This window comes from Dendropsophus ebraccatus, chromosome 5 (genome assembly GCF_027789765.1).
Source record: "Dendropsophus ebraccatus isolate aDenEbr1 chromosome 5, aDenEbr1.pat, whole genome shotgun sequence".
Classification (NCBI taxonomy): Eukaryota; Metazoa; Chordata; class Amphibia; order Anura; family Hylidae; genus Dendropsophus; species Dendropsophus ebraccatus.
The window spans coordinates 7754297-7776911 of record NC_091458.1 but is presented as its reverse complement, the minus strand read 5'-3'; the positions used below and the strand labels follow the sequence as shown (position 1 = coordinate 7776911).

General features: G+C 43.2%; 1 protein-coding gene across 1 annotated transcript in view; it reads left to right on the top strand.

Annotated features, from left to right (window-relative positions):
- The window catches only part of LOC138793369 (NACHT, LRR and PYD domains-containing protein 3-like), a 48412-nt gene extending 26223 nt beyond the window's left edge, over positions 1 to 22189 (top strand). Inside the window, exons 4-14 of the mRNA XM_069971909.1 lie at positions 324 to 487; positions 2539 to 2710; positions 6814 to 6879; positions 8291 to 9241; positions 11012 to 11759; positions 12076 to 12246; positions 13224 to 13394; positions 14308 to 14478; positions 18747 to 18917; positions 19091 to 19261; positions 21545 to 22189. Of these exons, the coding sequence (XP_069828010.1) occupies positions 324 to 487; positions 2539 to 2710; positions 6814 to 6879; positions 8291 to 9241; positions 11012 to 11759; positions 12076 to 12246; positions 13224 to 13394; positions 14308 to 14478; positions 18747 to 18917; positions 19091 to 19261; positions 21545 to 21623 (3035 nt within the window). The 3' untranslated portion in view covers positions 21624 to 22189. The remainder of the gene's footprint in view (positions 1 to 323; positions 488 to 2538; positions 2711 to 6813; positions 6880 to 8290; positions 9242 to 11011; positions 11760 to 12075; positions 12247 to 13223; positions 13395 to 14307; positions 14479 to 18746; positions 18918 to 19090; positions 19262 to 21544) is intronic.
- Positions 22190 to 22615: the final 426 nt, after the last annotated feature.

Here is a 22615-nt window from a genome sequence, read left to right as displayed (position 1 = left end):
CAGGACACTGCATATGTATAATGGAAACTGTATCATTTCCTATTGTATAAAAATATTAATTAAATAATCCCTTTAAGGCTGTATGTTGAAACGCAATGTGAAACTAGCCTAAGCATATTTGTCACCAGAGTATTAAAAATCACACCAAAAAATTGTCTCCTGTAAATCCTTCATCATTGTGCTGGTAAGTGACCGGGGACGCTGGACGTCTGATCTGTGGAAGCTTCTAGAATGATCTAAGACAGGTAGACTATATATAAGATGCTGTCAGTGTTCTGCAGGTTCTAGAAGACGTCATTCTTGTGTCTCCTATTGTTTCCTAGATGACGACACCCGGAGGTTTCACCAGGAGATTTGTCAGTATGAAGATCATGTCCTGAGGATGACGTATATATATTTCCTGGATGATCTGCAGCTCATTGTGGAGAACCTGGACCCTCACCCACTTCTCAGAGAGCTCCATGCCCGAAATATTCCTGATGTAAAGGTGAGAGGTCATGACCTGCCGGTGTTATATACAGGAACCCCCCCCCCATGTTATCATGTGTTATATACAGGAGCCCCCCGTGTTATCATGTGTTATATACAGGAGCCCCCCGTGTTATCATGTGTTATATACAGGAGCCCCCCGTGTTATCATGTGTTATATACAGGAGCCCCCCGTGTTATATACAGGAGCCCCCCGTGTTATCATGTATTATATACAGGAGCCCCCCCCCCCCCCTGTTATCATGTGTTATATACAGGAGCCCCCCATGTTATCATGTGTTATATACAGGAGCCCCCCCCCCCCGTGTTATCATGTGTTATATACAGGAGCCCCCCGTGTTATCATGTGTTATATACAGGAGCCCCCCCCCCCCCCCCCCCCCGTGTTATCATGTGTTATATACAGGAGCCCCCCGTGTTATCATGTGTTATATACAGGAGCTCCCCGTGTTATCATGTGTTATATACAGTAGCCCCCATGTTATCATGTGTTATATACAGGAGCCCCCCGTGTTATCATGTGTTATATACAGGAGCCCCCCCGTGTTATCATGTGTTATATACAGGAGCCCCCCCGTGTTATCATGTGTTATATACAGGAGCCCCCCGTGTTATCATGTGCTATATACAGGAGCCCCCCGTGTTATCATGTGTTATATATACAGGAGCCCCCCGTGTTATCATGTGTTATATACAGTAGCCCCCCGTGTTATCATGTGTTATATACAGGAGCCCCCCGTGTTATCATGTGTTATATACAGGAGCCCCCCCCCCCTGTGTTATCATGTCTTATATACAGGAGCCCCCCGTGTTATCATGTGTTATATACTGGAGCCCCCCCCCCCCCGTGTTATCATGTGTTATATACAGGAGCCCCCCGTGTTATCATGTGTTATATACAGGAGCCCCCCGTGTTATCATGTGTTATATACAGGAGCCCCCCGTGTTATCATGTGTTATATACAGGAGCCCCCCATGTTATCATGTGTTATATACAGGAGCCCCCCATGTTATCATGTGTTATATACAGGAGCCCCCCGTGTTATCATGTGTTATATACAGGAGCCCCCCCCCCCCCCCCCCCCCCGTGTTATCATGTGTTATATACAGGAGCCCCCCGAGTTATCATGTGTTATATACAGGATCCCCCCGTGTTATCATGTGTTATATACAGGAGCCCCCCATGTTATCATGTGTTATATACAGGAGCCCCCCGTGTTATCATGTGTTATATACAGGAGCCCCCCCCCCCCCCCCCCCCCCGTGTTATCATGTGTTATATACAGGAGCCCCCCGTGTTATCATGTGTTATATACAGGAGCCCCCCCCATGTTATCATGTGTTATATACAGGAGCCCCCCATGTTATCATGTGTTATATACAGGAGCCCCCGTGTTATCATGTGTTATATACAGGAGCCCCCCGTGTTATCATGTGTTATATACAGGAGCCCCCCCCCCCCCCCGTGTTATCATGTGTTATATACAGGAGCCCCCCGTGTTATCATGTGTTATATACAGGAGCCCCCCGTGTTATCATGTGTTATATACAGGAGCCCCCCCCTCCCGTGTTATCATGTGTTATATACAGGAGCCCCCCGTGTTATCATGTGTTATATACAGGAGCCCCCCGTGTTATCATGTGTTATATACAGGAGCCCCCCATGTTATCATGTGTTATATACAGGAGCCCCCTGTGTTATCATGTGTTATATACAGGAGCCCCCCCGTGTTATCATGTGTTATATGCACGAGCCCCCCCCCCCGTGTTATCATGTGTTATATACAGGAGCCCCCTGTGTTATCATGTGTTATATACAGGAGCCCCCCGGCTCTTATTCATGATATCTGTACAACATACATACATAGATGAAGTGTTAGTGCTCACTCTAAGACTGGTTAGTACAGCAGGCAGGTATTGGTCCTAGAACATATAAGAACTTTTATACACCTACTGAGGCTACTGGGTGAGTCTTCTCTCTTTTGAGTGTGTTATCTGTGATTTATCTTTGTATAATGTTCCTTATGTCGGATCTTTCTTGTGTTCTAGAAATACTTGAGTCTAGAAGATGATAGAAGAACATTGGCCCGGACGTTACTACAGGATATGTATGACAGAGGAAGAGAAGCTGTGATAGCATTGTGGGTCAGTCTATACGTCTTACAGAAGAATCATGGCTCCCCTGGCCTGCGCGCTGTACTGAAGGAAGTCCGTCATACAGGTAACATTGTGGATGAGACGTCAGCATGGAATAGGGGGTTGTCATTACTTATATTGAACAATGGTAAAAATAGGACTTAACACCTGCATAGTTCAATGGATTTGTGGTTGTCTGAAGGATAGATATCAGAGGATCATTGTTAAAGGGAACCTTTCAGCACAGACACTTCCAGACTAGCAGCAGTGTCGACTCATAATCCAGAAGTGTGGGTACTCTGGGTAATGCACCACACATGACAGAAATGTGGTAGGTAAGGATAGTGACATAGGAGAAGGGTTGGTAGGTAAGGATAGTGACATAGGAGAAGGTTTGGTAGGTAAGGATAGTGACATAGGAGAAGGGTTGATAGGTAAGGATAGTGACATAGGAGAAGGGTTGGTAGGTAAGGATAGTGACATAGGAGAAGGGTTGGTAGGTAAGGATAGTGATATAGGAGAAGGGTTGGAAGGTAAGGATAGTGACATAGGAAAAGGTTTGGTAGGTAAGGATAGTGACATAGGAGAAGGGTTGGTAGGTAAGGATAGTGACATAGGAGAAGGGTTGATAGGTAAGGATAGTGACATAGGAGAAGGGTTGGAAGGTAAGGATAGTGACATAGGAAAAGGTTTGGTAGGTAAGGATAGTGACATAGGAGAAGGTTTGGTAGGTAAGGATAGTGACATAGGAGAAGGGTTGGTAGGTAAGGATAGTGATATAGGAGAAGGTTTGGTAGGTAAGGATAGTGATATAGGAGAAGGGTTGGTAGGTAAGGATCGTGACATAGGAGAAGGGTTGGTAGGTAAGAATAGTGACATAGGAGAAGGGTTGGTAGGTAAGGATAGTGACATAGGAGAAGGTTTGGTAGGTAAGGATAGTGACATAGGAGAAGGGTTGGTAGGTAAGGTCAGTGACATAGGAGAAGGTTTGGTAGGTAAGGATAGTGACAATAGAGAAGGTTTGGTAGGTAAGGATAGTGATATAGGAGAAGGGTTGGTAGGTAAGAATTGTGACATAGGAGAAGGGTTGGTAGGTAAGGATAGTGACATAGGAGAAGGTTTGGTAGGTAAGGATAGTGACATAGGAGAAGGTTTGGTAGGTAAGGATGGTGACATAGGAGAAGGGTTGGTAGGTAAGGATAGTGACATAGGAGAATGGTTGGTAGGTAAGGATAGTGACAGGAGAAGGTTTGGTAGGTAAGGATAGTGACATAGGAGAAGGTTTGGTAGGTAAGGATAGTGACATAGAGAAGGTTTGGTAGGTAAGGATAGTGACATAGGAGAAGGGTTGGTAGGTAAGGATAGTGACATAGGAGAAGGTTTGGTAGGTAAGGATAGTGACATAGAGAAGGTTTGGTAGGTAAGGATAGTGACATAGGAGAAGGTTTGGTAGGTAAGGATAGTGACATAGGAGAAGGGTTGCGGTTCAGGGAAGAAACAGAGTGCTGCACCTCACACCTATGGCTGATACTAGTGCCGCTAGGCTAAAATAAAAAACACATCAGAATTTTGTGTATGAATTGATCAAGCCATACTGCCCCATGTATCTGATACACATGGGTCCCTACACTAAGTCCACACCGTGCCAGTCAGTGGCCACCAACCCCGCAGGCGTGCACAGCCAGGGAACGGGGGCCATGTAGAAGGGTTGGTAGGTAAGGATAGTGATATAGAAGAAGGTTTGGTAGGTAAGGATAGTGACATAGGAGAAGGTTTGGTAGGTAAGGATAGTGATATAGGAGAAGGTTTGGTAGGTAAGGATAGTGACATAGGAGAAGGTTTGGTAGGTAAGGATAGTGACATAGGAGAAGGTTTGGTAGGTAAGGATAGTGACATAGGAGAAGGGTTGGTAGGTAAGGATAGTGACATAGGAGAAGGTTTGGTAGGTAAGGATAGTGACATAGGAGAAGGTTTGGTAGGTAAGGATAGTGACATAGGAGAAGGGTTGGTAGGTAAGGATAGTGACATAGGAGAAGGGTTGGTAGGTAAGGATAGTGACAGGAGAAGGTTTGGTAGGTAAGGATAGTGACATAGGAGAAGGGTTGGTAGGTAAGGATAGTGACATAGGAGAAGGATTGTTAGGTAAGGATAGTGACATAGGAGAAGGTTGGTAGGTAAGGATAGTGACATAGGAGAAGGTTCGGTAGGTAAGGATGGTGACATAGGAGAAGGTTTGGTAGGTAAGGATTGTGACATAGGAGAAGGTTTGGTAGGTAAGGATAGTGACATAGGAGAAGGTTTGGTAGGTAAGGATAGTGACATATGAGAAGGGTTGGTAGGTAAGGATAGTGACATGGGAGAAGGGTTGGTAGGTAAGGATAGTGACATAGGAGAATGGTTGGTAGGTAAGGATAGTGACATAGGAGAAGGTTTGGTAGGTAAGGAAAGTGACATAGGGAAGGTTTGGTAGGTAAGGATAGTGACATAGGAGAAGGTTTGGTAGGTAAGGATAGTGATATAGGAGAAGGGTTGGTAGGTAAGGATAGTGATATAGGAGAAGGTTAGGTAGGTAAGGATAGTGACATAGGAGAAGGGTTGGTAGGTAAGGATAGTGACATAGGAGAACAGTTGGTTGGTAGGTAAGGATAGTGACATAGGAGAAGGGTTGGTAGGTAAGGATAGTGACATAGGAGAAGGTTTGGTAGGTAAGGATAGTGACATAGGAGAAGGGTTGGTAGGTAAGGATAGTGACATAGGAGAAGGTTCGGTAGGTAAGGATAGTGATATAGGAGAAGGTTTGGTAGGTAAGGATAGTGATATAGGAGAAGGGTTGGTAGGTACAGATAGTGACATAGGAGAAGGTTTGGTAGGTAAGGATAGTGACATAGGAGAAGGGTTGGTAGGTAAGGATAGTGACATAGGAGAAGGGTTGGTAGGTAAGGATAGTGACATAGGAGGTTTGGTAGGTAAGGATGGTGACATAGGAGAAGGTTTGGTAGGTAAGGATAGTGACATAGGAGAAGGGTTGGTAGGTAAGGATAGTGATATAGGAGAAGGGTTGGTAGGTAAGGATAGTGACATAGGAGAAGGGTTGGTAGGTAAGGATAGTGACATAGGAGAAGGTTTGGTAGGTAAGGATAGTGACATAGGAGAAGGGTTGGTAGGTAAGGATAGTGACATAGGAGAAGGGTTGGTAGGTAAGGATAGTGACATAGGAGAAGGTTTGGTAGGTAAGGATAGTGACATAAGAGAAGGTTTGGTAGGTAAGGATAGTGACATAGGGGAAGGGTTGGTAGGTAAGGATAGTGACATAGGAGAAGGGTTGGTAGGTAAGGATAGTGACATAGGAGAAGGTTTGGTAGGTAAGGATAGTGACATAAGAGAAGGTTTGGTAGGTAAGGATAGTGACATAGGGGAAGGGTTGGTAGGTAAGGATAGTGACATAGGAGAAGGGTTGGTAGGTAAGGATAGTGACATAGGAGAAGGTTTGGTAGGTAAGGATAGTGACATAAGAGAAGGTTTGGTAGGTAAGGATAGTGACATAGGGGAAGGGTTGGTAGGTAAGGATAGTGACATAGGAGAAGGGTTGGTAGGTAAGGATAGTGACATAGGAGAAGGGTTGGTAGGTAAGGATAGTGACATAGGAGAAGGGTTGGTAGGTAAGGATAGTGACATAGGAGAAGGGTTGGTAGGTAAGGATAGTGACATAGGAGAAGGGTTGGTAGGTAAGGATAGTGATATAGGAGAAGGGTTGGTAGGTAAGGATAGTGACATAGGAGAAGGGTTGGTAGGTAGGGATAGTGACATAGGAGAAGGTTTGGTAGGTAGGGATAGTGATATAGGAGAAGGTTTGGTAGGTAGGGATAGTGATATAGGAGAAGGGTTGGTAGGTAAGGATAGTGACATAGGAGAAGGGTTGGTAGGTAGGGATAGTGACATAGGAGAAGGTTTGGTAGGTAAGGATAGTGATATAGGAGAAGGTTTGGTAGGTAGGGATAGTGACATAGGAGAAGGGTTGGTAGGTAGGGATAGTGCCTGTCTGGCGTCAGTCCAGAATAGAGAATTCTACTTACGCTGGTGAGTGCCACTGCTTTCTCTTTATTAATTCTCCTATGTATATTCCATGTGCCCATCCAGCACTCATGACGTCTATGCAGAGAATCCCTCACATCTGTCATTACTTATTAGGTGAGACTCTGGTGGAGCAAATCCTAGTGGATGAAGAGGGGCACCAACTTCCGGCAGCACTGATAGGTAACTATATATACATTTATTATAGGAAGAATACTCAGTTTCCATGAAGCTGAACTGACACAACCAAAACATATAAACTGGAGTCTAACCTGATCAGTAAAGACTCATTTGCATTTTATACCACATGAAAGTAATATGCGGGTCTATAAAAGTCTGTATTTAACTTGTTGATGAAAAATGATTGCACCCAGATGGTATTGTCAGATTGCTGTAAAACTCTATCTACTGTATCTACTTTTGAATTTCTCTAAATTAGAGGAATTAAGAATCATCCCGGAGGGATATCTGGCTAGTCCTGTGTTTTGAGACTCTTCAATGAGGCTCCACGGGCTCTTCTTTTGCATTATCATGTTTCCCAGGGGGCAATGCACCTAGGACTTCACTGCATTGAGCGCTTTCACTGGCAGCCGGCAGTGTTGTCATTTGGCTGGTCTCCCTGAGTTCAGCAATCTGTTTCTCAAGAAGGTGAGAAGGCAGTGCAGGTAGAATAGCACCATGAGCCATTGGGCCCTATGTCCAACGGCAGCTTAGGGCCCTATTGCATGGAGAGATTATCTGCTGAATCAGAGCGATTCCGGCAGATATTGCTCCAGGTAATAAAGACAACGTTCAGCTCAGGAACCGATCATTGGCTGAGCGTTGTCTTTCAACATGTTTAAAATTTATCAATTGCCAGCTGCACATCGCTACATGTAATAGTGTAATGTGAGAGTAAAGAAAATAATAAAGATGTATACTTACCTGCCCACATTCCCCAGGTGTCCTGGTGCCTTGTTTCTCTGATTCCTGGATCACCGCAGCCACCTCTGGCACTTCCAAACCCATCTCTGAAGTGCCAGGCCACTCAGACGATTACTGCAGTTCTGTCCTGTGATTGGCTGAACAGCCCGTCACTTCAGAGACAGGACAAGAAGTGTGCAACTGCAGTGACTGGGGAATTCCACAGACAAGGCTGGAGGATACCAGGGGAATTTGGGCAGGTAAGTACATCTTTATTATTTTACACCTTTAAAGCCGGGGCCCTTGCTGCATGATAATCGAGCCGTAAAATAGGCTATGTAAGCGAGTGCCAATACAGCATATTGGGCTGTGTAATATGGCCCGTAAAGGTGGGAGTGATCTAGTCAAGTGATGCCATCCGAGGGAATGCTTGATCAACTCCAATCTACTACCTGATTGAGGTAATACTACTGTATAAATAATAAGATTTTAGGTCAGGGAGGCCCACTGCACCAGATGATGTGGGTCAACAATAGAGAGATCTTTTTGTTCTCACTGGTTTGCCCTTTCAGATGAAATGGTTTTGAATAATTACAAAGAATGCAAATAAGGTGGTGGGAATTTTTAGGTGTCTTTTTCAAGCTTCTGAATGTCTATCTACATGTAGCCTTTATCTTCCTATACTCTACAGATGTCCAGAACCGTCACAGGAAACATTTATATGAGAAAACTGAGAAACTTGTAGAGAACATCCCTCCAAGATGTAACCAGGAAGAGGAAAGCTTCCCATTGTGGACACGTTATGTGAACCTCATCATTGTCTTCACGGATAACTTTAGGGAACGTTCTGGGAATGAGCTCTTAGAGACCGGGGTAAAACATGAGCAATACATAAAAAAAAACCAGAACCAATTGCAGCGCATTTCTCCCAACAAGATGTTCCGCTGGTGTCACCAATCCAGACTTGTGCCCCATATAGTAATGGTGATCGGAGTGCCGGGTGTAGGGAAGACCACACTGATTCAGAAGTTTGTCTATGACTGGGTGAGGGGCGATCTCTATCAAAGATTCTCTTTTGTCTTCTTGTTCAAATTCCGTGAGCTGAACAGACTGGATGAGGTTAGTCTGGAGACCATGATCCTCCAACAATACCCGTATCTGGAGCCGCAGATTGAGAACATCTTACAAGATCCAGAGAAACTTCTCTTCATATTTGATGGATTAGATGAAAGCAATCATACAATGGATTTCACATCTGGTCACTTGTGCTCTAATCCTAGAGAGCGCGGACATTGTGGTCAGATTGTGGTTAGTTTGGTGAGAAAGTCTCTTCTTAATGGTTGTTCTGTTCTAATGACCAGTCGTCCCACCAGACTGGCATCAACTGATTGTGATGTTTTCCAGCGAAGAGTAGAGATCATTGGATTTTTTCCAGAAGAACGACAGACGTACTTTGAGAATTTCTTCTCCGACCCTGAACTGGCAGAAAAGGCTTTTACTTATGTGAAGCAGAATGACACATTGTACACGTTCTGTTACCTCCCGTCCTACTGCTGGATCATCTGTACAGTGTTATCCAGGAGCTTCCAGACAACAAGTAGTGATCAGCCGCCATCATTATTACCCAAAACAGTCACCCAGCTCTTTGCCATATTTGAGTATGTACCAATATAGAGGGCTCTCTAGAAGCAGGTGGTGTGTTACAAACACTGTCAAGACATATGATTTGTGCACCTGTATAAATTGTACGTCAACATTTATTGCTTGAATCTATATATCATATTGATAGTAGGTCATCGCTGTAAAAAACCTAGTAAGGTAAACCTAGTAGTAGAAAGCAGTCTATATGCATAGGAAATACATAAAAATCACATATAAATGCCTAACTAGTATAAAGATAAAAATGGATAAAATCTATAAGATAAAATAAAAATTGTGTGTATATGGAGCCTAGTGAGGTTGCCTGCGCCGGGCCCAGCGCAGGCAGCTCACCTAGATGTATTTAGCAGTAGTCCCGAATCAAGAAGTCTGGCATAGGCTCGTATCGCTGGATGGCCGTTGGAATAATTATATTAGTGTCCTAGTGAGACAGCTTACTTTTCAGATCATACACTTTGGGTGAGATAAGGTGCTATAAATGACAAATGGTGGAATGTCCACCTCTCACCCTGCCGGCGGTAGCTCCCACGGTCCAATATAGTATTGTAGCGGCGGTCCAAGTCTCAGTCAGTGCGGCTTCTATGCAATCCGTGCAGTTGAGATCTGATTCAGCACAGTGGGTTGTCTCATGCTGTTTGCAGCATCCACATGCATGTGAGCGCGCGCTCTTGTTAACTGCCGCTTGGTTTGAATGTCCAGGCAGATACGGCTTGAGTTCGGGATATAATCAGTAAATGATAAAAAGGCTCTGTTATCCTTGGTTCTTGTACGCGTTTCAGGAGATCTACTCGCTCCTTTCCTCAGCAGAGAACTTGGATAACGAGTTATCCAAGTTCTCTGCTGAGGAAAGGAGCGAGTAGATCTCCTGAAACGCGTACAAGAACCAAGGATAACAGAGCCTTTTTATCATTTACTGATTATATCCCGAACTCAAGCCGTATCTGCCTGGACATTCAAACCAAGCGGCAGTTAACAAGAGCGCGCGCTCACATGCATGTGGATGCTGCAAACAGCATGAGACAACCCACTGTGCTGAATCAGATCTCAACTGCACGGATTGCATAGAAGCCGCACTGACTGAGACTTGGACCGCCGCTACAATACTATATTGGACCGTGGGAGCTACCGCCGGCAGGGTGAGAGGTGGACATTCCACCATTTGTCATTTATAGCACCTTATCTCACCCAAAGTGTATGATCTGAAAAGTAAGCTGTCTCACTAGGACACTAATATAATTATTCCAACGGCCATCCAGCGATACGAGCCTATGCCAGACTTCTTGATTCGGGACTACTGCTAAATACATCTAGGTGAGCTGCCTGCGCTGGGCCCGGCGCAGGCAACCTCACTAGGCTCCATATACACACAATTTTTATTTTATCTTATAGATTTTATCCATTTTTATCTTTATACTAGTTAGGCATTTATATGTGATTTTTATGTATTTCCTATGCATATAGACTGCTTTCTACTACTAGGTTTACCTTACTAGGTTTTTTACAGCGATGACCTACTATCAATATGATATATAGATTCAAGCAATAAATGTTGACGTACAATTTATACAGGTGCACAAATCATATGTCTTGACAGTGTTTGTAACACACCACCTGCTTCTAGAGAGCCCTCTATATTGGTACATACTCATTTATTCATTTATATCCTGTGAGCGCTGGGAATAGTGGTGCACTCGAAGGGGGTGGACTCCATTCGTAGGGGTTAGGTGTAGCAGACCTTTACTATTTTTTCTATTCTTTGCCATATTTGTCGCCAACATCCTGACCAATCACAGCCTGGAGAAAAGTGACGCTCAGAAGGTCCTGCAGTCCATCGGATGGATGGCAGAATATGGAGTCATGAATCAAAGAATTATTTTTGATGAAAGAGACCTGGGTTCTTTCCATGTGGACAATAAGTCAAAACTCTTATCAAGTTTTCTGATGGAATCGGAGGAACCTGTGACCTATTCCTTCTTACATCTCACTGTTCAGGAGTTCTTCTCTGCCTTGGTGCATTATGCGGATTATTCTCCTGAGAAGTTACAGGAATCACTAAATAGAGCCCAATCCTATTGTGATGGACGTGGTGAGATGTTCCTCCGTTTCCTGTGTGGTCTATCAGACGCCTCCACCAGGTCAATGCTAACTGGATATCTGGACACACAAGCAGCTCAGGCCTCAAGACATGTCATCACTTGGCTGAAGAACTTCATTGTAGAAGAACAGAGGCTGGGGGAAAATGAATACAGTGGACAACCTCTTCTCAGGAAATTCTACTATCTGTATGAATCCAGGAATAAACCTCTAGTGCAGGAATCATTACAATCATACAGAAGATTAGACCTTTCCGATGTACACATGTCGGCTCTAGACTGCACAGTGTTATCATTCATCATGGAAACCTGCACAAATATAGACAAACTTGACCTATCTGGATGCTCATTAGGCCCTGAAGGATTAGAGAGACTTGCACCAGCTTTACATAACCTGCAAAATCTGAGGTAAATTACTAATTATATTTTATCCTTCTGGTGTTAATGTTCTGACCGAAACTATTTATTACATGTATACTTCATACCTTTTAATATGTGTCCTAGAAAAGTAGATAGGGTCAGTGTTCAGGGTCCAATGGTCATATACCCACTGAACAGTTATTTATTGTCCATCCTATGAACAAGTTATTAAGAGGTGGCTTCTAGTGATGACATTTATGGATGTTACTAACAGCTGGGGACATTTTCTCTTCATATTCAAAATCTACTGATTTTTTATTCTCTGTGGACACGTTACCCACATCTAATCTTCTTACTATTAAAGGTTGGCTTATAATAATCTACCAGACACTTCCTGTACCTATTTGGCATCTGTAATAAGGAATAACTGGTCCTTAAAGATACTTGACCTGTGGAGTAACCGTCTTGCTGGTCCTCACTTAAGTGACCTGATGGAAGCTCTGTCCAGTCCAGCCTGCAGGATAGAGGAATTACGGTGAGTATAAGAAATGTGTACAGGACTGAGCCATGTATCTAATCCTATCATGTGTGATACTGTCTGCTGAGCCATGTATCTAATCCTCTGATGTGTAATACTGTCTGTTGTAGATATTGTGCTACCTAAGCTTCTGTGTGATAATGTCTGATAAGCCACTGTATATGTTTTAGTAACCTGGAATAGTTTTCCAACAGTCTTCAAGGAGTTATTAGAGGTTCTGAGTTTCCTTTTTACTCTGTGATCTAACGCATCCCTACCCATCTAAATTGGTTTTAGGTCAGGGGATTGTGAAGGCCATGTCTCCTGACACAGCAATCCATCACCTTCTTGGCCGGGCAGACCTTACTTTGCCTTTTTTTTTTATTATTATTATTTAAGGGGGGGGGGGGTGTTCACTGTCGGAAAACAAATGATGGTCTCACTAAGCACAAACCAGATAAGACGGGATGTGGTTGAAGAATGCTGTGGTAACAATGCCAACTACAGTGGCTTGAGCGTTGACTAAATCACAGTGTCACCAACAACGCCCTTCCGACCATAACACCTCTTCTGTTATGCTTCATAGTGGGAACCACACATGTAGAACATCCACCCACATTTTCTTTATCTCACAAAAATATGGTGGTTGGAACAAAAATCCAAATGTTCATTCATGAGACCAAAGTAGAAATTTCCATTGGTCTAAAGTCCATTCTTTGAGTTTCTTGTCCCAAGCAGTTCTCTTTTTCCTCATCTTAGGCAGTGATTTTTTTGCCCATCAATTTGACCATTAAGGCCTGATTCTCTGAACAGTTGATGTTTGGATGTATCTGGTGCTTTACCTCTGTTAATTGATCTAACACTGTGTTTATTCGCAATTTCTGTAACTCTAATGATCTTATCCACTCCAACAGAGGTATCCTTTGGTGTTCCTTTTTTTGGGGTGGTCCTCCTGCGATTTCTATACTAATAACCCTTTTTTTTTTTTTTTACAGATTAGATGATAATAATCTACCAGACACTTCCTGCCTCCAGTTGGCTTTTGGAATAAGAAACAACTGGTCCCTGAAAAGACTTCACCTGTCTTATAAACGTCTGTCTGGTCCTCACTTCAGTGACTTGACAGAAGCTCTGTGTAGTCCAACCTGCAGGATAGAGGAATTACTGTGAGTATAAGAGATGTAGGCAATTAGGAGGCTATAGAAAACACAAGGGTTCCAGAAAATAGGGGGGGGGGGTGCGGATGCAGAGGCCTCTCCAGATAAATATATCGCTCAAGACAACAAATCGCCATTCACTAAACAACTGCCTAAGCAGGGTATCTGCAGGACTTTTACTTGTTGCTCTCCATGTCGGATTCACAACATTTCCTAATCAGTTACAGTTACAGCCTTCAGAATGGTCCGAACAATTGTGAGGGTATGCTGGGAGTTATTGTTTCACCTATCATTGCTGCAGTTAGCATAGCATTGAGCACAGGCAAGCAGATAACACAATTTCAGATGACTACAGTAAAGTCTTTTTTTTTTTCTTCATCTGAGTCCACCAAGACTTATTCCAGATATATCTCTACCAACAAGTCTGTCCAGTCTGTACATGGAGAAGCAGCTGTATTACATTTGGAAGTATCTGGATTGCATTAAATATTACTCAGGGTACACAGAACACATGGACACAGAGCTCAGTAGAGATTGCACTGAACTACATGAACATGATATTGATGACTGGAGCTTGGTGGGGATGATAATTATGAGAAAGGGGTGTTATGTGTGTGTGGGGGGGCACATTCTCATTGCACATAACATCCATGTTCCTTTTCTCTTAGATAAGAGCATCAGCTCCTAAACTGAAGAAATTACTTAGGGATTGTGTGTATGTAGAGCATGGATCTGGTGTCAGTAGACATATAATAAAGCTGCCACCATACCTGACTTCCACCATACACAAGAGGCGGCTTCTAGTGATGACATTTAAGGATGTTACTAACAGTCAAGGACATTTTCTCTCCACATCTACAGATTTTATACTATCACTCTGTGGACGCGTCACCCACATCTCATCTTCTTATTATTATTACAGGTTGGGTAGTAATAATCTGCCAGACACTTCCTGCCCCCAGTTGGCATCTGTAATAAGAAATAACCCCTCCCTGAAAAGACTTCACCTGTCTCATAATTGTCTGTCTGGTCCTCACTTCAGTGATTTGGTGGAAGCTCTGTCCAGTCCAGACTGCAGGATAGAAGAATTACGGTGAGTATAAGAGATGTGTACAGGACTGAGCTATGTGCTACACACGTTATACATGAATTCTATTCTATTTTGTGCTCCACACCATTGTTATGTCTATGAAATAAACAGTCATTTGTTTCTTTTCCAGACTGGGAATTCCCCCCCCCCCCCCCCTTTTGTTTACATATTTTATTGCCATTAATCCCAAAAAAATGTTTTGTGTTAACACAAATTATTGTCTAGAAGCTCACATCTGCCTGTTCTAGAATGTGAAAATGAAAAATAAACCAAAAATTGGCAAGACTACTAGTGCTGTCCACATGACCCCTGTATTTTCATCAGTGATCAAAGATTCCACTTTTTTGATGGAACCGACGACTGTCCATATATTACTTTTATAATTATATTAGATATGATGCGTTTTTAATCATTTGGTTTTAACTGGTCAGGAACATTTGTCTCCTGCTGAGGCCATTTAAGGAGGCGACAAGGTTTGTGAGCAGAGACAACACTGGGCCTCTTCCTGGGTCTTTTAAACAAATACTTTGTGACTGCTATATTTTAAATCAGCCCTGAATGATTATGTTTTTAAGGCTTTGGATTTGTCAAAAGCCATTTAATTTCTACTGCAATGAGTGTCAAACCTGTTTCTCCTCCATGAAAAGGGCCAATATTTGGGCATATTTGTCAAAAGCCATTGTACCGGGGGTCAAACCTGTTTCTCCTCTCTACAATTGTGACTAGTTATTGGGCATTTAGTCAAAAGCCGTTTCGTCTCCACTATGCCGGGTGCCAGTGCTCCTCCCTGAAATGGGGCTAATTTTTTGGACACTTTGTGACAAGCTATTTTGTCTCCACTGTACCAGGTGTCAACCCATTTTACCTCTGTGGAAAAGGCTCATTTTTGGACACTTTTTTAAAAAGCTATTTCTTCTACACTTGTTCTCAAACCCATTGCCCCTAAAATGGGGCTAATTAGTGGGCGCTTTGTGAGAAGCAAATTTGTCTGATTGTACCAGGTATGTAACCTCTTTTTCCTCCTTAAAAAGAGCTCATTTTTGAATGCTTTGTCAAAAGCCATTTAATTTCCACTGTACCAGGTGTCAAACCTACTGATCCTGCCGGAAATGGGGCAAATTTTTGTGCCCTTTGTCAAAAGCCGTTTAGTCTCCACTGTACTAGATGTCAAACCTGTTGCTCCTTTTTGAAATGGGGCAAATATTTTGGGGCTTTGTCGAAAGCCATTTCATCTCCACTGCACTGGGTTTAAAACCTGCTGCCCTTGCCTGAAATGAGGGGAAATATTCGGCCTTTCGTCAAAAGACATTTTGTCTTCACTGTTTAGGGTGTCAAACCTGTTTCTCCTCCTTGAAAAGGGTTAATTTTTGGGTGCTTTCTCAAAAGCCATTTCCTCTCCACTGTACTGGGTACCAAACCTGTTTCTCCTTTCTGAAATAGGGCTAATTTTTGAGTCGAAAGCCATTTAGTACCAGGTGCCAAACTGTTGCTTCTGTTTGAAAGGGGGCTAATTTTGGTGCACTCTGTGAAAAGCCATTCCATCTTCACTGTATCAGGTGTAAAACCTGTTGCTCATCTCTGAAATGGGGCTAATTAGTAGGCACTTTGTCAAAAGCCATTTTGTCTCCACTCTACTGGGTATCAAACCTATTTTTCCTTTCTGAAATAAGGCGAATTTTTAGGTACTTTGTCAAATGCCATTTTGTCTCCACTGGACCAGGTGTCAGACCTATTGCTCATTCTTGAATGGGGCTAATTTTGGACTCTTTGTCAAAAGCCATTTAGTCTCAGCTGTACCTGGTGTCAAACCTATTGCTCCTTTCTGAAATGGGGCTAATTTTTGGGTGCTTTGTGAAAAGCCATTTTGTCTCCACTGTACCAGGTGTCAATTCAGTTGCTCCTTTGTGACAAGGTCTTATTTTTGGTCACTTTGTGAAAAGCTATTTCATCTCCACTGTATTAGGTGTCAAACCTGTTTCTCCTCTCTAAAATGGGGCTAATTTATGAAGGCTTTGTCAAAAGCCATGTTATTGCTACTTGATTGCATTGGATGTCAAGTCTGTTTCTCCTCTGTAAAAGGGGCTAATTTAAATTAAAAACTAAAATAAGTTTTCTTTGGCCACTTTGTCAAAAGCTATTTTGTCTCCACTGTATTGGGTGTCAAACCTATTTCTCCTTTCTGAAATGGGGCACATTTTTATGCGTTTTGTTTAATGCCATTTTGTCTCTACTGTACCAGGTATAACAATTGTGGCTCCTTCTAGAAATGTGGCAAACTATTGGGCGTTTTGTCAAAAAGCCAATTCATCTTCCCTAAACCGTGTGCCAAACCTGTTGCTTCTGCCTGTAATGGGGCACATTTTTGAGTGCTTTGTCAAAAGCCATTTAGTATCCACTGTACCCTGTATCAAACCTGTTGCCCCTTCCAGAAATGGGGCTAATTTTTTAACACTTTGTCAACAGCCATTTCCTCTCCACAGTACCAGGTGTCAAACCTGTTGCTCCTTCCTGAAATGGGGCTAAATTTTGGGCACTTTGTCAAAAGCCATTTTGTCTTCACTGAAGTGGGTGTTAAAACTATTGCTGGTACTCAAGCACTGTAAGTGACTACAATATACCAGAAGGTTTGGCAGATGTTACTCCCTGAAAAGTTTGGGGGCTAAGCAGTTGAACCGAACTTTTCAAAAGTTTGCTCACCTCTAATACCGATTCACCTTGTGGCCATGCACAAGTGCAGATAAGCGGATCCTGCATGTGCAGCTTCATATCACTGCATCCTTCCAACTTTATTGCTCACTATCCATATCACACCCACAGCAGCACAGAGGATTTATCCTCTCCTGATCCTGGGGAGGCTGTGATGTTTCATTGTTCTTCTAATAGTGAGGGCAGATCCACATGTGACATGTAATAACGTGAGGACAAGAGGTGAATGGAGGCAGCTGGCTGTTTTATGACTATTGTAGATTCCAGGTGCTTTGACAATCACTGATTTATGATGTGTCATAAAATGAGGCCATTATTGAGGGATTGTCACAACTCCTGACATCTAAGGCCTTATTCACACGTTCCGTAATTTCCGGATCCGTATTTCCGGATCCGAGTTAGTGCACATTGAAGTCTATTGGGCTATTCACACGATCAGTAGCAGAAATGGATGAAAATCAATCCGTAAAAAAAAAAGGACATGTCCTAGTGCGGACCGGGTGCGGACCCATTTTTTTTTGCGGATCCTCTCATTGAAATCAATTGGTTACGGATTGTTTACGGATTGTAACATGTTGGCATCCGTATTTCCGCAAAAAAATCCGGATGAAGTGCATTGAAAAGCAATGAGTAGTAAAAAAATGGAATTACGGAAATACGGATGGAATACGGATGGAATACGGATGGAATACGGATGTCCAATCCGCAATTTCTCACGGGTTGTTTCAGGACCAGAAAAAAATACTGAACGTGTGCATAAGGCCTAACACACACAAGAGGCGGCTTCTAGTGGTGACATTTATGGATGTTACTAACGGTGTATCTAATCCTATAATCCAGCACACACAAGCAGTGGCTTCTAGTAATGACATTTATGGATATTACTAACAGCCAGGGACATTCACAATCTATCAGATTTTATACTAACACTCTGTGGACGCGTCACACACATATCATCTTATTATTATTACAGTATACACCAAAATTAAGTTAAGCAGATTTCCCCCAATCAAATGACAATAATTGTCTCATGCTAAGGATGAGGGACTAGTGTTTCCATGTAAAAGCACATATGTTGGGTTCTAGTCATGAACTAACAAAACCGATAAAGAAACAACTGAACCTCAAAATTATCACTATATGAAAAATCTTTATTAGTTAAAAACACATTTGAATAAAGAGAAGCAGGAAAGGAGCAATGGGGGTGGGGGCTGCCGGTGAACATTCCATTCTATTTTCACTCTGGTAATATACCTTTATTACTATGTTGGCACTTTATATTTATTGTTCCTGTAAGTAACATATAGGTGTGTGTTCTTACACCCTAAGTAGTCAGAGTACCACTATTATCTTGATACCAATCACACCCTGTGTGGTCCATCTGCATACCCCCTGCTTGTATGTTCGTTGTCGTTGTTCTTTTAACATTCTTCCAGTTGTGATTCATTGCTCCTTTCCTGCTTCTCTTTATTCACATGTGTTTTTAACTAATAAAGATTTTTCATATTGTGATCATTTTGTGATAATTTTTAGTTGTTTCTTTATCGGTTTTATTATTATTACAGATTGGGTAGTAATAATCTACCAGACACTTCCTGCCCCCAGTTGGCCTCTGTAATAAGGAATAACCCCTCCCTGAAGAGACTTGTCCTGTCTGATAATCATCTGTCTGGTCCTCACTTCAGTCACTTGATGGAAGCTCTGTCCAGTCCTGTCTGCAGGATAGAAGAATTAAAGTGAGTATAAGGACCAAATTAATGTCCTTTTATACAGGCCAGTTATCGGCAAGCAGAGATGCTCATTGTAGATAATCCGCCCGTGTAAAAAGGCCAACGATCAGCCGACAATCAAGAAGTTTCCAGTTCGTCATCAGATCGTATACCCACATCTCATCTTATTATTATTACAGACTAAACGATAATAATCTCCCAGACACTTCCTGCCCCCAGTTGGCCTCTGTAATAAGGAATAACCGATCTCTGAAGAAACTTGACCTGTCTGATAACCGTCTCTCTGGCACTAACTTCAGTGACTTGGCGGAAGCTCTGTCCAGTCCAGACTGCAGGATAGAGGAATTACAGTGAGTATCAGAGATGTGTACAGGACTGTGACACATAGATTCTATTCTATTTTATGAGACAAACTGCTGACTGCACCTTGATATGTGAGGTCTCTACTGATTTCAGATTTTGTTGCAAGTCAAAATGTTGCTTTGTGTAAAGTAAAGACAAAGATTTTTTTCACTAAAGTGCTGTCTCCTTTGTTTGGAAGTTCCAGTTTTCTGACATTGCCTCTGAGCGCTACCTGATCTTAAAATTACACAGAGCCGGGACAAAGGGTAGGCCAGGGTAGGCGATGGCCTAGAGCACCATCTCCTGCCGAATTACAAGGGGCGCAATTTTCACCCCCAGCCCCGTGGCGGCAGGCACCTGCTCTCCTCCTCTCTTCTGCTTGGTCCTGAAGCTGAAGATAAACTTCTGACCAATGTTACATGATGCCAAGCAGGAGAGGGGAGAAGTGCAGGGACAACTGTAGTGAGAGATGGCCCAACCCCCACCCCCCTCCTGACAGACAGATGAGGAGTATGATTCTCCACTCAGAGACAGTGTCATCCTCCACTGCTACTGCTGTGTGGGTGAGTATATGTATAGGTATGTATCTGTGTGTGCGCTAATGGAGTGTATGTGTGTTAGTGGAATGTGTGTGCTAATGGAGTGTGTGTGTGTGTGCTAATGTGTGGCTGAGGTAGAACTACAACTCCGATCATGATCCTGTCTGGCTAAGGTAGAACTACAACTCCCAGCATGATCATGTGTGTCTGTGGTAGAACTACAACTCCCAGCATGCGCCTGTGTGGCGTAGGTAGAACTACAACTCCCAGCATGCTCCTGTGTGGCGTAGGTAGAACTACATCTTCCAGCATGATCCTCTGTGGCTGTGGTAATACTACAACTTTCTCAGCATGATCCTGTATGGCTGTGGTAGAACTACAGCTCCCAGCGTGCTCCTGTGTGGCTGTGGTAAAACTACAACTTCCAGCATGATCCTGTGTGGCTGAGGTAGAACTACAACTTCCAGCATGATCCTTTGTGGCTGTGGTAGAACTACAGCTCCCAGCGTGCTCCTGTGTGGCTGTGGTAAAACTACAACTTACAGCATGATCCTGTGTGGCTGAGGTAGAACTACAACTTCCAGCATGATCCTTTGTGGCTGAGGTAGAACTACAGCTCCCAGCATGCTCCTGTGTGGCTTTGGTAGAACAGCAACCCCCAGCATGCACCTGTGTGGCTGTGGTAGAACTACAGCTCCCAGCATGCTCCTGTGTGGTTTTGGTAGAACTACAACTCCCAGCAAGAGCCTGTGTGGCTGTGGTATAACTACAACTCCCAGCATGCTCCTGTGTGGCTTAGGTAGAACTACTGTTCCTAGCATGATCCTGTGTGGCAGTGGTAGAACTACAACTCCCAGCATGATCCTGTGTGGCTGTGGTGGAACTACAACTCCCAGCATGCTCCTGTGTGGCTTAGGTGAAACTACTGTTCCCAGCATGATCCTGTGTGGCTGTGGCAGAACTACAACTCCCAGCAGGCTCCTGTGTGGCTGTGGTAGAACTACAACTCCACCATCCTTAGCCACCCCCAATGCTCCTCTCCTGGACCAGAGACAGATGAGCAGTATGAGCTTCCACTCCATCTCCTCCTCATGGGCAGAGACAGAAGCATCCTCCAGCGGCAACGGCTCCTCGCAGACCAAATATACCAGCAGCATATAGTCCGGCCCTCCACCGCTCTGAGGGACAGTCAACTGGCTCCCTGTGTAAAAAGTTAAGGGACCCCTGCTATACATTATGTGGGGGCAGCCAGGAGGCTATACTGTATGTGGGGGCTATACACTGGGGGGCACCATTTGCCTTCTCTGCCTAGGGCACCAAAACTCCTTGTCCCAGCCCTGAAATTACATGTCAGTAAAGGTTAAGCCAAAGGAGATGATTTTGCGTCTTGCGTCTTTGCAAAGAGATGTGTTTCCTCTGCAAGGCCTTGTAAGTGCTATGTGCTAGACACTACCAACAGTCCACACTGCAAGAGTGCGTTCCAGGCTCTACAACCTTCTTGTCCAGGGTTGGATAATTCTACTCAAGGGCTACCTGGCATCTACTGTTCTCTTAGTAGGCCTCCAGTCAGAGACTGTGTGGATAGGCTGCCACATCACTGATCCCAGACTGGTCATAAGGGTCTATAGAAGGGTCATGTGGTCTCCATAAAACATGTGTCATTGTATTAAAGGACAAGAGTGTAGAGATCCAATCAGTAACAATTCTTACAATACAAAGTAACTAATAATGTGGATTCTGTTTCTATTTCAGCATATGGAGCAATGGACTGTCTGAAGAGGAAGAAATAAAGTTGGAAAGACACAAATCAAATCTGAAGATATATTACTGAACAAACAAGAAGCCGGATGTGATGAGCAGATGACAGGACTATTGATGGTCAATACTTCTTTACAGCTCCAGTATTAGGAGGCTATCTTGGTGCATTATGGGTAATATCACTGATCTACAGAAGATGAGGAAACGACTTGTATTATAATAAAGGTGATGTCCTGGGTCATACAGGAATGACCTATCCCGGCTAAGATGTAACATGACACATGTAAACTGAGAAAGAAGAAAGTGTATAAAACTGTCCCCACCATCTCAGGAGAGCGCCCATCTGTGTCTGACGGCTAAAAAAATGTAGAAAAGTAGGTAATTTGAACTTTTATAAAGGAAGGAGTTTTTTATATTTTTAATTATTTTTAAGACTTTACAAGGGCACTTTTATACTCAATCTTTTCTATTGCTATTACATTTCATTGATCAGTTAGAGTTCTGATCAGACTCAGTTACTATAGCTGGTATGGAGGCCTAGTAAAGGTCTCTGGCTGCCACAGTAACAGATCAGGCACCGGACAGGATTCAATGCTGTGCTCGCAGTATTTTTTTTTTAACTTGTTTTATTAAAAACAGTTGCGTGTAAATAAGTACAATAAAATAAAGTATATGGCAAAAGTTCAAAGAAAGTCCATGAAATGTTTTGTGTAGAACATACAAGTAAGTACAGCTGGCATAGTCTTAAAGAGTCACTGTTGTTTTTTTTTTTTTTTTTTGCAGAAATCAATAGTCCAGGCGATTTTAAGAAACTTTGTAATTGGGTTTATTAGCCAAATATGCCATTATCTGCATTCAAAAAGCCTTTTCCTAGCCCCCCCCTCCTCTTTTCCATCCACTGCAAAAAATCAGGAAATTGTGACTTGTTGCATCAGACGTCCCCTGTCTGTTCTATAGAGAGGGGAGGGGGGAGGAGAGAGGAGGGAGTTAGCCGACAGCAGAAAGCTAAGAACAAAGGAATTACAGGCATGGAGCTGGGTGACAGCTGTAATCAGAGCTCAGAGA